Here is a 15,311-nt window from a genome sequence, read left to right on the forward strand (position 1 = left end):
CAAGTTGTTAAAGACAAACGACAACTCACCCGCCAAAACTTGGCCTGAAGCGAATGACCTTCCTTCGATTGTAAGAAAATAAAATCCAACTGTCTACCATTTCTGCAGCTGAAGTGTTATATGATCCTCTTTCTAGGTACGCTGTACCCGAGCTCTACGCGAGCATAAATGAGTTGTGTTCCCCAGTTTTCGGGACCAGAATGCAATAAAAGCTGTAACAGCAATCTGCAGCGCCATACCGAAGGGAAATCCTTCACATGTGCGGCACACACATCCAAACGGGCAATGTTTCGCTATGCTCGGTAGGGAACCGACCCAACTCCGAACCTTCGTGTGTGCGCGCGCGAGCAACATTGGCGCCATAGTACACACTCGTCTACACGGGAGTGAGTTTTCGGGATAATCCTCTACAGCAGGGCGAACCGGACAACCGGCTTGCGAAGGCGTGATGATGAACGCCGCCATATCCTTTGGATGGCTCGGAATGATTTCGTCACCGAACTCACCCACTTGAAGCGCAGCAGGAATTCCCTACCCGCTCGACCGGTTGCCATTTTTCTTCCTACCCGGCGCCAGCAAAAGGCAAAGGAACAACGGAAAAGCGACCGGTCCAAGGACGAAGGAAAGCCCCTGGGCGGAAAGGGATCGAAGAGTCCGGGGGTTTAGAAACAGAAAAACGGACCCATTTTTGCCTTTTGCTCATTTGCCTGCGAAAGCTGAGCATAGCAAATGGGATCGGTCGGATAGGTTCGAACGACGGTGGAATTCGTCATGTGTGAGGTCGTGTGCGTGTGTGGATGTGCGTGTCCTTGTGGGTGGCCGAAGCGAGAAAAAGAAAATAAATGCAAAGCACTCCGTTTTCCGATCGATCGCAATATCCATTCGCTTGCGCCACAACTGACATGTGATTTCTTGGCAACAAGAAGCTCGAACACAGATCTAGTAGCCACGTTTGCACCCTTTTGGTCGAATATATGTTACCGATGTTCTGCCGAACGGTTTTGGGTGTTTTTCTTTACACTCTGCCGAGTGCGCGTCCGGAAAATTCAAGCAGGCGGTGCGTCGTAAATGTCAATCCGTAGAGCACATCGATCAGATGAATCTAATAAATGACGTGTATGTTGTTTTCTTCCAACACCCACACACGCCCTCGGGCAACACTTGGGACCAACAAACATTGAATTCGATCATCGATTGCCTGCCGATGGTCGACGATTTTCGTGTCGTGTTAGGAATTCTGATTTTGCTTTTCCTTCTTTTTTTCGCCACTGCTTTCGTTCAAGCAAATTTTCTTTAAATAGACTTCTAATAAAAGCAACGGTAGTCCCCCGTTTCGGCTTTGCTTTTTCTTTTGCCCTTTCAAGCGCGCGCGAGCCTGGTGGAGCAGGGCGAGGTTGAACTGACACACCCCCTCCTGGCCCCCTCTTTTCGTTCTGCTCATCCCTTTTAAGGGGGAGGGGGACTTGCATCACAAACATTCCATACTTGTTTTTTCCCGACCACCTAGTAACAACCTTCCTCCCCCACATACGTGCAAACCCGCGGAGACAGAACGGATTCGAGCGAAAATTTTACTCAGCTTTCGGCGACGAAGAGGAAAACTCTTGGGCGTAGTTCCGTTTTCGAGCGAGCAGCTGTTCGAAGCGGCGATGACGTACGCGAGGGTGCAGGGAGTGGGAGGGTGGTGAAAGATGAGTCCGGTCCGACGGAATTTGGCGTAGGTTTGCGAAAATAGATCTGTAAATGTACGATTTTTCCCCGTCCTCGTTACCGCCGTCCGCCGCGCGAGGATTTCCTTATCGTGCCGCCTTGAACCGGCAGCTCGTAGTCCACCTCTTCGCGGCCTGAGGTGAGGAGGGTAAGTAGATGGGTTGAGCCGTTGATGGGAGGATTTTGAGAGAGCGATGCCCACCCAAACCGCCACCACGGCCTGCGAGTGACATGTGCAGTTTCATCGATGGCGTTTTAAATGTTTCTCCGACTCCCCTCCCCGAAATGGACGGTAAACATATTATTAAACCATAAAGAAAAACACCAACCATTATCTTCAGCAAGGTGGAGGTAAAGGGGTCCTTTTAATGCCTTCAAAAGCGCCACCCAATTCTATCATCTCAAAATCAACTGATCTAAGAAAGACAGGAAAAATATCGATTACTTGACACCAAAATTCATATAACCATCAAAAGCGTTGAGATGAATTCATACATCTCTTGGCACCGAAAAAGAACTGGTGGCGTTTACTAACCATTCGCATTGTTCCCTTCCTCCAAGCGACACCTGCCTTGAAAACAGGTAAATTGTCACAAAAACTGCCCGTTTCGCATGAAACCGGATTAGTTCGAAGTCATTCTTTCCCAAAGGATGATAGCAAAGCAAACGAACGAAAGAGGCAATGGCTTATCGGAGCACACTACCCGGGACCCCTATCCTCTCGCTGGTTTTACCTGCCCGTTTCCAAACGGGACCCTTCATTACCAGGAAGGGATCGCCTATTGCTGCGTTGGACGCCAAAGAGCACACGAAACAGGTGCATTTGGCACAGTTTTTTCAACACATTGTGTTCACCCCTTTTCTGCTCACTTGTTGCTGCCGGCACTGCTGCTACGGAATCCGAGAAATAAATCCCAGTCATAATAAATATTTCCCCCTATCCTTCACCCAGCCTTCTCTTTTGCCAACCAACGGCGATCACGATCGTCAATGACCGAGTGCGCTCCGGCCAGTGATGGTTTTCTGAAATACCCCAATTGATACTTACTTCCTTTCCCGGAACCTTTCTTCCGCGCCATGATTTGAGAACGATTGTTAGACGGGGGGGCCGCACCGGGATTCTTAACTGGCTCTTTTACTTTGCTCTGCTTCTTAACACATTCGATTGAAATTAAAAATCAGAACACGACCTTTCCACACGCGTAATTTGTTTGAACCACTCCTTTGCGATTTTGTACACTTTTTCTACTTGTGGCCTGGCCCGGGCTTTTAATTTTCACTGCCACACACTAGACACTACTCACTCTTCACGTTTTTTGGCACAAACACGCTCCTCCCCGAAGTGAACCGCTCTAGGAGGCAACTTGGCAAGGATCTCGATGAGCATCGGCGCAACTGGTATGATTTTCCATTTCCATTTACAAAAATAATAACAAAAGCCCACCACCGACGCCGAAGTATGGAGCGCCCGGACGCGCGAGAGCTAACACAAGCTCGAATTGGACGCTTTTCCAACCGCAATCACTTTCCAACGGTAGGCCAGAAGAGCAGGTGAAATTATTCCCCGAGCGTCCGATGGTTGCTCCAACAGTTTCCTGGTGACACCGACTACACGATATGTTTTAAAGGATGCTGCAGTTTGTTACGCTTCAGCTTGAACCGAGGAACTGAAAATGCTTTTTCCCGCTGCACTCTTGGTTAGTTCTTCATCGTTCACCGCATTGCTAGCGAACAACTTCTGCTTCTTCCTTTGGATAAACTGGCTTCCTAGAAGCTGGAAACAAATTTAAATAAATTACGCTCGATTCCTTGGCCATTGGTGACTCCAAAAAAAAATAACGCCGTCTGATTCTTCCTACCGACCACACCACTGTGAATAAAACGGAAGCAAAGAATGATGAACGAAACGAAAACAACTGTCACTTGATCGCGCGCTATCTCTCCACAGACGATAGCCCCTCGCTTCCTCCTTCGTTTCGTTTCACATGCTTTCGCCCGCTCCACAAGGGCCAGCAGGAACACGGAACGGCCGGACGGCTGACCAACAGGCTGAACCGTGGACTATCAAAAACACCATGCGACGTATTACCGTAGTCTACGGTGGCGTCAGACAAGCAGACGAAGAGATAGCCGTCCCAGGGACGTATGGTAATTGTGGAAGCACGAACCCGCGGGGGAAAGGAACGTAAAGCACACAGAAAACACACGCTCGTCCCATATGCAGGGACGCGCCGCGCGTACTCCACTAGAAAGAGTTTGTTCGTCCAAAGGACGGAAAGAAACTGAGCGCTCGTTCAAAAATGCGCCAGTCGTTCGTCGACCAATTTGCCGCCTCCTCGCTCTTCCTTCCCGCCTTTTGTATCTCACTCTCGCTCACATACACCATACGTGGTGTCAACAAAACCTGATGACCCAACCTTCGTTTTATGTCTGTGAGAGAAAAAGGCTGCCTCTCTCTCTTGAATTCGAAAATCTCTCATTCGCAGGAAAAACGAAGAGCGAACCGGCAATTACTCTCGTTTTACTATTTAAAAGGTCATTTGATCGGTAATTAGAGGTTAAAATAACGATACCTTAGAAAATACTATTTGGTACCTAAACCATCTAAACCACAATAATCAACCCTTTTAAGGTAAAACAATAATTTCTTAAAATACAATTTATGTAGGTGTAGATTTTGTATTGCATATTTGTGATAACTCTTCAAACCAGTTTGAAAAACAGATCTGACGCAACTAACAAGTATACTGTATAAACGGGATGGGCCGGAGAATTGCGCTGTCAAAAGATCTTTGAAAACTTCTGACGTGTCTAGCGACCATCAAGACACAGCATCATCTTTGGCCGGTTGGAAATTTCTTTCGTTTTCGCTAAATCCTGGAGGAAATTTCGTTCTAGTCGTATTTGAAACATAACTCTCCAGCTGTGCGATGAATCCGTTAGGTAAGTAATTCGACGATATTGCGTTCTGCGACCCACGACACGTGAAACTTACCCCTCGGTCATTGGCCCTCGGTGGATATTGACATTTCCACCGGCGAAAAGATAGTGGCAAAGAAGAATGTTTATGCGATACATAATTTGTGCTTCCTATGTTGCAGGATGTTTTATGCTGGTCGCCTTCATCGGTTCTAGCATTGCTGCTACACAGCCGACACAACGCACAGTCAGCAGCCACCTCACCACGCAAGACCAGGAGCGTTTCGATAAGGTTTTCAGCGAAGGCTTGAAATCGAACGATTTGCAGGCGCTCTACTTCTCCTCCGCCAATGTGGCTCTGCCGGCAAGCGATGTTGCCGGTTCGTGCAAACGATTGTTTACTCTTCATGCTGAATCCAAGCTAAATGTAGGTTAATATTCAGTGTAAAAGCTCATGTTCAATAGCTCATCCCATACCATATTTTCTATAATAGGACTTTGAGAAAAACTACTATCTGATCGGAGCCCGTAAGAACTTTGGCTGCAAGGAGGCCCTGCCAGCAAAGGTTGAGAGCAGTGTCAAGGCGGCCCTGTCTAAGGAAGCCTCTACTGCACAGGAAATCTATTACAACTTCCACTCGGCCAAACTGGCTGGCGTGACGGTGGATGAGAAAGCACGCACGGCTCTAGGAAAGAACTTGCAAACGGTGCTGAAGAAGGATGACTCACTCAACTCCCTGGGACACGCTTTTGCGGTCGCCTCGGAACTTGGCACGGCCGGGGCTTTCGCTTATGACCGCATCGAAGAAGCGTTCGTACAGGCGGACGAAGTCGATGGCAAACTGTTGCAGTTTGAAGGTGGCCTTAGTATCACTGCACTCATCGTAAATGGCGGTTTCCGTCTAGCTTCAACCCTTGGTAAGCCGGCCCCGATTACGGCGGACCAGGCAGTGAAGTTTGCAAACTACTTCCTATCTCGTGCCTCCGTGCAAACGCCAAAGGGAGTCAGTGTGCTGTTGGAAGCCCTGAATCTACTCGCCTCGCAGAAAACGATCGCCCCGATCTGCATTCGGTTGGCCAACAATGGACAGCTGCTTCCGGAATCGCCTGTTTTGCGCGTAAAGGTTTGCGATCTTCTCGGAAAACCTCTGTCACCAGCCTTGGCCGCCCTGTCAACCACAGTTTTGTCGCTCTCGACGAAGCAGGAACTCGTTAGCAAGGTAAATCTCGTCCCAAGCAAAGACGATGCGACCCTGTACACATACAACCTCCAATCGGCCACCCCGACACGCGGTCAGTTCCGTGTCGATGTAGAAGCAGCCCCATCATACCGTCAGCAGCTCAAAGTGAACGTGCTCGGAAAGGTGCGCGTAAGTTCGCTGGAAGTCGGTGTCGGAGACACAGACAGTACGGCGTCCAGTGTAAAGCGACACTCCGTGACGTATCCTTCGAAGTTGGCGACGGTTTTGAACGCTGATTCGCAGCAAAAGGTCGTCCTCAAGACCAACCTGGTCGATGATGCTAGCGGAAAACCGATCACCGTTCACCAGGCCTTTGTTCTCCTGCGCCATCAAGAAACCCGGCAGGAAATAATCTTCGTCGCCGAAACGGACACCAGCAAGGCGTACAAATTCGAGATGGATGTCGGTGCCCGAGCAGTCGATTTTGCCCACAAGAGCGGCTTGTACGAGCTGCGACTAATCGTTGGCGATGCGCTGCTCTCGAACTCCTTCCAATGGTACCTGGCCGATGTGGAACTCAAGTTTCCCGCCACCGAAACAGCTGCCGGCAAGCAGGCCACGGTCGGTGCTGGCTTCCGTCAACCACTCCCGGAAATCGAACATCAGTTCCGTGTCCCCGAGAAACGTCCGGCACGGTTCGTTTCCGATCTATTCACCGCGTTATGCGTCGCACCGCTCGTGATCCTCTTCGCCCTGTGGGCTAAGCTTGGCGTGAACGTTCGGAACTTCCCGCTTTCCCTCGGTGCGGTTGGATTCCACGTGGGGCTGGGAGCCATTTTGGCCTTGTTCGGTGTGTTCTGGCTGCGGTTGAACATGTTCGAGACGATCCGGTATCTCATCCCACTGGCGCTGTTCACCTTTTTCTGCGGCAATCGTATGCTGCGCAAAATCGCTCGGGGAGGAAGTGAGAAGTAAGCTTGCCGGTTCGATCGAGTCTCAAATCCCATTCATAGTCCATTAATCGAACAAAGGGAAAATTCTGAACTGAACGGCGGAAGGGAATAAATGAGGTGCATGACAAATGATTAGTAGGGAAACATACAAGTACGAGCAAGAGAAGAGGGAGAAACCAAAAATCATTCCTTTTCAATGTACCGACAGTCGCTATTAAGGAGCGGGGACATGAAGACAACTCTTGTGTCTTGGTCAAATTTCTTTTTCGAATGTTCATCCTCCGTTAACTTTCATAGATGAAGTCGTTGGCTAAACTACTTCAACCTTTTCTTTTCTCAGTCGAGTTTTAACGGTCTACAACACAATTCTGATAGAAAATCCCACAGCGATGACGTGCTGTGCAAGCGATAGAAGTAGGATTTAATGTACTGAGTCGTATGAGCTGAGAAAAGACGGAGATCCAAAATGTAACAGGGTCCATTCAGTTGCATTTGTCGTGTGAAATAAACGTATGAAAATGACCGAACGAAACGACGTTTTTTGCGTTTGGCATGAGAATCAAAAAGATACAAGATATATTTTACCCTATTATACAATTTATTTATGAACTAAACATAACATGAATCTATCTTAATGTCGCTGCTGCTTAAAGCGACTTACTTTCTTCTTGGGTTGTGGAGGTAAATCAGTGACAGCACTAGTACTTTCCGGTTCAATTTTATGTTCCACGATTTCTCCCAATATGTCGTCCTGCATCGTATCTTTCATTCTTGTCTCTTTGACCATGCGTTTAACGCCGGTTTTACCGAATGATTCGTTGGCACTGTGGGATTCTTTTTCTACAAAATGTTTGTTCTTCAAAATCGATCTAAGTTCCACGGGAGTTTCTCTCCGTTCCATTTCCTTACGGAAGATGTCCGCCGGACAGATGATTTCATCTTCCTGTGCTTCGTTGCGGTATTCATTGGAAAGTGTTTCCGCTGAGTGTACGATGGGCAAAAAGACTGTCTTTTCGGTGTTGCCTGTAGGTAGCTTGTCAGTGATCCTCAAACCCTGCCAATTTTCTATCAGTTTGATCTCGTCGTGTTCAGCAAACGATATCTTCCTGCGCTGTTTCTCCGTATAGTTTGCCGTTGGTTCTTGATCCGATTTTGTTTCCTCCTCCTCCTGCTCGTCGTCGATGGCTTCATCAGTTTCTTGACCGGCCCGAAGGAAATCCAGGGCCTCCTCTAGCTCCTCGTACAACTGATACAGATCCACTTTTTCGGTGATAGTAATAGAGTTCTGATACAAACGTTTGCGAACGTCTTTCTGTTTTGCTTGGAAGATTTTGATTTTCTCCTCCTTGGCTAGCATTTTTGTTTCGTTCAGTAACTGCGAGAACTCTGGCGAAATATCTTCCTCGCCTTGACCATCCACTGACTCATCGTCAGTAGTTACTAGATCTTCGTCCGAAATTTTCCCATTTTCCTCGTCTTCTGTCGTGGTATTTTGCTCACCTTCCGTAGGACTTTCCTTGGTTGGCTTTCTAATATCTATGGTATCGTTTTCGGCTGCCGGTACTGAACGATGAGCGGTTCTTAGTTTGCTGTTCAAACGAATTTCTCCACGCATCAAACGCCCCAGCTGATCATCGTCGTCTTCCGGCATGTCCAGTTGCTCCATTTCATTTTCCAACTCTTCCAGCAGTTCCATTTCTTCTAGCTTTTCAAAAAGGTCCCTATCATCCTGATCCTTCTTTTTCCTATCGACTGCCTCCCTTTGCTTGGTTTCCCGAACACGACGCCGATGCTCTGCTCGCCACCGTTCCTCCGTCTGCTCATCGTATGGCTCAATAATCTCACGTCCACCTTGGGCGAACGCTTCATTGATGAAGGGCACTTCAAGTTTATCACTGTACAGTGTTCGCTCGCGGTCATACTTCTGGAGCATCTCATCCGCTAGCTGCACCCGGCGATCGGCAATCGATCGTGCCTGTTCCGATGTACATTCGGTAAAATATCCACCACCGTGGCTGACGAGCACCTCGCCCGTGTGGTAGAGCTGACCAGGGAGAAGTGCCTTCGTGCCCATGGGGATGAGAATATCGGCACGGGGTGTTTTTTGATACATTTTGAGGTTTTCTTTCAGATCCAGATGTTCCTGCCGGTACGCGCTCCATCGCTGAGTTTCGTTTTCATTCGTACGTAATGCCTATGCATTAGGAAAATGGATGTTATTATTCAAGCAGTGGATTAAACAGAAAACTACATTTTACTCACATCGCCATATGCCTGGTTGTACATTTGTTGCTGATCCATCGCCATTTCTGTTGACCGTGAAAATCCGCGTGTTGATAAAACGTAAACAAACCGTCCCGGGTTGTTTGCCCAAACCGAACTGTCAGGGTTTGACACATATGGTTCTTGACAATCGGCTTCGTTTGTTTTGTGTTGTTTTTGTCGGAAAACTGGTTATTTTTTTCACAGCATCACACAGCAGGCCGCAATAAGTTGATAGTTTGGTTGATTCAGCTAAGAACCGGCTTATCATTATGTCCGTTTGGTGGTAGGAAGTCAGTTTTCGCTCGCTTTTGATAAGCTCTCGGAGAATGTATTAGGAAAAAGAATGTGTCATCAGTGCGGTCGTGAAGTGTTGAATCATACCAGTAGCGGTGTTCTATCGACACCACCAAGATCAAGTGCACCGAGGCGGCCGTCTGCAGTTCTTCCCCTTCGTAGCTTGAATAGGCGGATGTAGAATAAAGCGATATCCGGTTTCTGCTGACAAGCTGACACCATGGTCTACTGGGATCAGTTTTGGAACGACATCTGCCCGACCGGGCTACGGCCATGGGTGGAAACGAACAGTGATTTGGCACCGTGCTTCCAGGAGTTGGTTCTGCAGCTACCGGTGCTCGTGCTGTTCGCCACATTTTCCTCGTACTACTATGGAACCCACTGGCGTAGGGTTTCACGCAACGAAACGCAACTACGGGCGCTTAGAGTGCGCATTCTGGCCTCGATTGCAATGGCCATCCTGCCGGCCCTGAAGGTGTTCTACATCTTTCGCCTGCACCGACAGGTGTACCCGGTGGACATACTGCTTGCCTGCGTCCAACTCGTTGCCTGGCCAATCCATGCCGGTTTCCTGTTGTCCTCGGTGCGGAAAGGATCGCTCAGCCATCGGGGTCCGCTAGTGCTGATAGTACTATGGACCTCCCTGCTCGCCTTGTGCAGCATCTGGCTGCACACGAATGTGCGTACGGATTTTTGGCTGTGGTACCTTGCTCATCTTGCCTTATACCTGTGCTACGGTGGTACGCTTATTCTTCCGGGCAACGCCCACTACTTGCGGCCCCGTCGAACGGAGGACGACGAACGACAGGCTCTGCTGTCGCAATCCTACACACGCTTCTTCGAGGACATCGAAGAAACTGCCCTCGGGCCGGTGGAGGACGAAGCGAATGTGTTTTCTCGCTTGGTGTTCTACTGGGTACGACCGCTTATCACCAAAGGAGCCGCCGGAAAGCTGCGACGCAACGACGATCTGTTCGACCTACCCGAAGCGCTCACCCTTCATCGCGTGACGGAGCTTCTTCAGTCGGCCCTAGATGGAACGCGGTCCCTTTTCAAGGCCCTACACAAATGCTTCGGTTGGGAGTTCTATTTGATCGGACTACTTCGATTGCTGGGCGATTTGTCGGGGTTCGCTGGACCTATCCTACTCGGCAGCTTGTTGCGTACGGAGTATAACGACACATCTACGACGATACCTTCTCCCGACGATATAGACACCGGTAAACCGGTCGATTATCGGCCGTACTACTACGCCCTAGGTCTGCTCAGTTCTACGGTGATTAGTGCCTTTGCGGGGGTTCACTTCAACTGGCGTATGACATTCGTCAGTAGCAAAATGCGTATTGCCATCGTGACGGCAATCTACCAGAAATCTCTCACGGCAAAACGACTCCAGACGGCGCGCCCGGAAATCCTTAACCTCATGTCCACCGACACCGATCGAATCGTAAACTCGTGCGTTTCGTTCCACTCCTTCTGGAGCATTCCGTTCCAGTTGTTTACTACGCTGTACTTGCTCTACACACAGCTAGGAATAGCGTTCGCTGCCGGAGTACTGTTTGCGGTTCTACTCATCCCGATCAACCGAAAGATTACACAAAAGATTGCCCAATTGTCACAGGGTTTGATGAGTGCCAAAGATGCCCGCGTAACGGTCACCTCGGAGAGTATCGGTGGCGCAAAGGACATCAAGCTGAACGCCTGGGAGGACGTGTTCATTACGAAAATCCAACGCCTGCGAAGCGGCGAAATCGGTTTCCTTTCCAAGCGAAAATATCTTGACGCGTTGTGTGTCTACTTTTGGGCCACCACACCCGTGCTGATGTGTCTGTTCACCTTTGGCACGTCGGTACTGCTCGGCAAACCGCTTACCGCCGCGACGACCTACACCAGTGTGGCCCTTTTGAACATGTTAATCGGACCACTTAATTCTTTTCCTTGGGTTTTGAACGGACTCGCCGAAGCATGGGTTTCGCTCAAACGCGTTCAGGAGCTGCTGGACCTCCCCGATGTTAACCTGGCGGAGTACTATCGCGCCTTGGCACCATCCGACACCACGTTCGCGAACTCGTCCAAGCGACCCACCATCCTTGCGATCAAGGACGCTCACTTCGAGTTTGCCACCAAACGTAGCCGCAAGGAACTGAACCTCGCACAGGACGATATCGTCGATTTCGCCTTCGAGGGCCTCACGCTTCAGGTGCGCCAAGGAGAGCTGGTCTGCTTGGAAGGTCCGGTCGGCGGTGGTAAATCGTCCCTTCTGCAGGTGATTCTTGGCAACTTCCACAGCACGACCGGCGACGGCGCGGTCGCCATCGGCACGGATCTGAGCGAAGGGTTCGGCTACGTCGGCCAAAGTGCATGGCTACAGCAGGGCACGATTCGGGACAACATCCTGTGGGGTGAAATCTACGACGATGCGCGATACAAGGCGGTCATTCATGCGTGCGCCCTCCAGTACGATCTGGAGGCATTACGTAGCGCGGACAGCACGGGAGTCGGAGAACAAGGGCGCACCCTGTCCGGCGGACAAAAAGCACGCGTTGCGCTTGCACGGGCCATCTATCAGAACAAGAGCATCTACCTGTTGGACGATATTCTTTCGGCACTGGATGCACACGTCGCGTCTCACATCATCCGTCATGCCGTGTTCGGGCTGCTAAAGGACAAAACGCGCATCATCGTGACACAGCATCCGATGGTGCTGAACCGGGCGTCCCAAATTCTTCACGTCGAAAACGGTCGCGTGTCGCAAAGTGATGTGCCGAATGTTGGATCGCTGCTCAGCGACTACGATGACTACGAGGAGGACACACTCTCGATGGCGGCTGCCACACGGGAAACGCCAGAAACCGATTCCACCGACCAACAGGACCGGCGCAGCATCGACAGTGCGTTGGTGGAAGAATCGCGAGAATTCGGTCACCTTGATCGCAAGGTGCTGGACGTTTACTGGCAGGCGACGGGACGAGCGCTTGGTCTTTGGGTTGTGGTGGCCGTGTTGACAATGCAGATTTCCCGAAATCTTACCGACGCCTGGCTGGCCTACTGGATCGGTACAACAAATAATCCGTTGCCAGCACCACCATCCAATGACACTTCGGACACGGTGGAATTCATCGTGCTGCAGACGGATAACTCCAGCATCGCAGACACTTCCTTCTATTTGGGAATTTACGCTGGGCTTGCCGTGGGTAACAGTTTCCTTACCTTGCTGAGAGCGTTCCTGTTCGCGTTGGCAGGACTAAAGGCAGCCAAAGCTATCCACGACCGATTGCTCAACAGTGTCGTATATGTAAGAAATTGCGCACAGATCAATCGGCCAACTGAGATCGTTTGCTAAACGTTCTTTTTCCCCTTTCTTCCTTACAGACTAAACTGCAATTCTTCGACATTGTTCCGTTGGGGAGAATATTGAATCGATTCTCTTCGGATGTATACACGGTCGATGACACTCTGCCGTTTATACTGAATATTCTACTGGCACAGTTCTTCGGATTACTCGGAGCGCTTCTCATCAGTCTGTACGCCATGCCCTGGCTGGGGTTACTTGTCGTGCCGCTGGTTCCGATCTACTTGACGCTACAGAACAAGTACCGGTACGCTTCACGAGACATCAAGCGTCTGTCAAGTAACGCCTTGTCACCGCTCTATGCGCACTTCACCGAGACGCTGCAAGGGCTGAGCACCATCCGGGCCCTACGGGGCGAACGTCGATTTCAGCGAGACTTTCTTTTTAAGCTCGGCGAAAGCATCAAGGCGCAGCTGTCGGCGGCCGCGTCTCAGCAGTGGCTCGGCTTACGGTTGCAACTGCTAGGGGCTTTCTTGGTCGGTGGTTCGGGTCTGCTAGCAGCGATTACCTCCGCTCACATGACCTCCCCCGAGCTGGTCGGTTTGGCCATTTCATACGCACTCTCCATCACTGGCCTGCTCTCGGGGCTGCTGTATGCGCTGGCCGAAACGGAGCAGGAGTTTGTCGCGATCGAACGTATCGATCAGTATTGCCGGTTGGAGCGGGAGGTCAATGCCGATGGTTCGGCCGATCCGCCCTTTGGGTGGCCCTCGCAGGGTGTGGTCGTGTTCGAAAACGTGCACATGCGTTACCGCGAACACCTTTCCTACTCGATCAGAGGGATCGACATCAGCGTGAAGCCGTGCGAACGTGTGGCCCTGGTCGGCCGGACTGGATCGGGCAAAACGTCCATCCTGGCCTCACTACTACGAGTCGCTCCACTGGATAAGGGTACCATCAACGTGGACTTTGTCAACATTGCCACCCTTCCACTGGATGTGCTGCGCAGTCGGATCGCACTCATTTCCCAGGACCCGTTCCTATTCAATGGGACGGTACGCGAAAATCTGGACCCACGCGCCGTGCATATCGACTCAGAAATATGGGAAGCAATCACGTGCTGCCTGGCTAACCCGCTCGTGCAGGCCCTCGGTGGACTGGACGCCAAATTGGACGTGAGCGGATCGAACCTATCCGCCGGACAGAAACAACTACTCTGCCTTACGCGAGCACTGCTGAAAAAATCCAAAATCGTCCTCATCGACGAGGGGACCGCCAACCTTGACTTTGAATCCGAATCCGCCATCCAGCTCGTGCTGAAGAACGCCTTCCGCGGTCGGACGGTCATCGTGGTGGCACACCGGTTGAGCGGCGTCCTAGACACCGACCAGGTGCTGGTGATGCAGGATGGTACGGTCTGTGAACAGGGTGCGCCGCAGGTTCTTGCCACCCAGCCGGACTCTCTGTTCTATGCGTTGCTGCAGGAGCAGCAGAATTCGGCATTTTTCGTTACCAGCAAAGGATAGACACGCGGCCACCAGTAGACTGGAAGCGTTAGAAGATGATACCGATGAGACTGTGTGGCCGTCTCGATCGACTTGCTTGCCACCATCTTACTTTAAATGTATATTACTGTCCAATTTTAGATGCAGATTACATATAGACTAATAAAAATTTTATCGTGCAATTCTCCGTTGGAGTTGAATCCTTAACTTTAAATTGAAATTCGGATAAGATTTTGTTCGTAAACGATAACCCCTCGCTTCATTATTCGCGGCTCCATACCAATCGGAGCCTCACAGATGCTTTGCAATCGGGTTTTTATTTTCGTTATGGGCGCTATTAGACATGTTTTGAATGCTTACACTAGATGCACACACTTTCTCATTTTCCAGTTCCCTGCCTTCCACTGTCTTTTTCAATGTTGCCTATGGACAAACAAAAAACCCCACAAACATAAGTTATGCTCGTAATCGATCAGCTGGAGCGAGTGAGCTATTGTTTTATTACCATCGCGTATCACGAAGCAAAGGCAAACCAACGATTACAATAAATAAACCGGAGCACGTAAACTGATCGTTGCTATCATTTCTTTTTCTACCTTCCTTTTCCTGTGTGGTTCCCGTTTGACCGGGTAGTTTACGAGCCATTTTATTTGATCTCTTCTTCTTGTTCAGGATGTCCTGGCTCATTGGTCACAGAACACACATCAGTAACCTGGGGGTAGTACCTGTGTTTGGGTTGTTCAATTATAATTATTTTTCACTTACTCTACTACTGCGGTTGGTAATCATAGTTTTAAAAAAATAAATCCGTAGACGTTTAAGAGAAAATGCTAAAAAAAAAACACAGGAAAAAATAGGAAATAATTATCACATATTGTTGTTTGCATTCTATACCCTCCCTGTCTCGTGCCTCGGCGGAAATGAGCATTTGTAAAATTGGCTAACTGAAGAAGGACATATGTTCTTGTTCTGTTCAACCACGCTGGCCCCATCATTTTGTTTGTTCCCCCTCTCCGTAAGTGTGTAGGTGCATTACCACGCACCACGCAGCAGCATTCCGAGTTCTTCGAGCTTACTTTCGCGTCTAACCTTTTTTCCCTGTTCTTATCTATTCATTCGGTTTCACAACGTCATCACAGCTGAGGGCTTAGTCTTTTACTTGCGGTCCCTCTCTTCATTCATTCCTTTCTGC

The 15,311-nt window shown here is 49.8% G+C and overlaps 4 protein-coding genes across 4 annotated transcripts in view; 2 read left to right on the forward strand and 2 right to left on the reverse strand.

Annotated features, from left to right (window-relative positions):
* The window catches only part of LOC131265384 (uncharacterized), a 40,290-nt gene extending 36,877 nt beyond the window's left edge, over window positions 1–3,413 (reverse strand). The window contains exon 1 of the mRNA XM_058267643.1: window positions 2,759–3,413. Coding sequence (XP_058123626.1) covers window positions 2,759–2,789 — 31 coding nt within the window. The 5' untranslated portion in view covers window positions 2,790–3,413. The remainder of the gene's footprint in view (window positions 1–2,758) is intronic.
* A 1,117-nt stretch (window positions 3,414–4,530) lies between these two features.
* Window positions 4,531–7,285, forward strand: LOC131266278 (dolichyl-diphosphooligosaccharide--protein glycosyltransferase subunit 2). Its single transcript, XM_058268724.1, has 3 exons — window positions 4,531–4,653; window positions 4,812–5,056; window positions 5,124–7,285. The coding sequence occupies exons 1-3, from the start codon at window positions 4,641–4,643 to the stop codon at window positions 6,783–6,785; spliced, it is 1,920 nt and encodes a 639-aa protein (XP_058124707.1). The 5' UTR covers window positions 4,531–4,640; the 3' UTR covers window positions 6,786–7,285.
* A 5-nt stretch (window positions 7,286–7,290) lies between these two features.
* On the reverse strand, window positions 7,291–9,095 carry LOC131266279 (unconventional prefoldin RPB5 interactor-like protein). The gene is made up of 2 exons (XM_058268725.1): window positions 9,026–9,095; window positions 7,291–8,957 (listed from the first exon to the last, which is right to left on the reverse strand). The coding sequence occupies exons 1-2, from the start codon at window positions 9,068–9,070 to the stop codon at window positions 7,395–7,397; spliced, it is 1,608 nt and encodes a 535-aa protein (XP_058124708.1). The 5' UTR covers window positions 9,071–9,095; the 3' UTR covers window positions 7,291–7,394.
* Window positions 9,096–9,318: 223 nt separating this feature from the next.
* On the forward strand, window positions 9,319–14,397 carry LOC131266371 (ATP-binding cassette sub-family C member 10). The gene is made up of 2 exons (XM_058268864.1): window positions 9,319–12,617; window positions 12,695–14,397. Exons 1-2 carry the CDS (start codon window positions 9,543–9,545, stop codon window positions 14,138–14,140), a joined length of 4,521 nt encoding a protein of 1,506 aa, XP_058124847.1. The 5' UTR covers window positions 9,319–9,542; the 3' UTR covers window positions 14,141–14,397.
* The last annotated feature ends 914 nt before the right edge of the window (window positions 14,398–15,311 follow it).

This window comes from Anopheles coustani, chromosome 2 (genome assembly GCF_943734705.1).
Source record: "Anopheles coustani chromosome 2, idAnoCousDA_361_x.2, whole genome shotgun sequence".
Lineage (NCBI taxonomy): Eukaryota > Metazoa > Arthropoda > Insecta > Diptera > Culicidae > Anopheles > Anopheles coustani.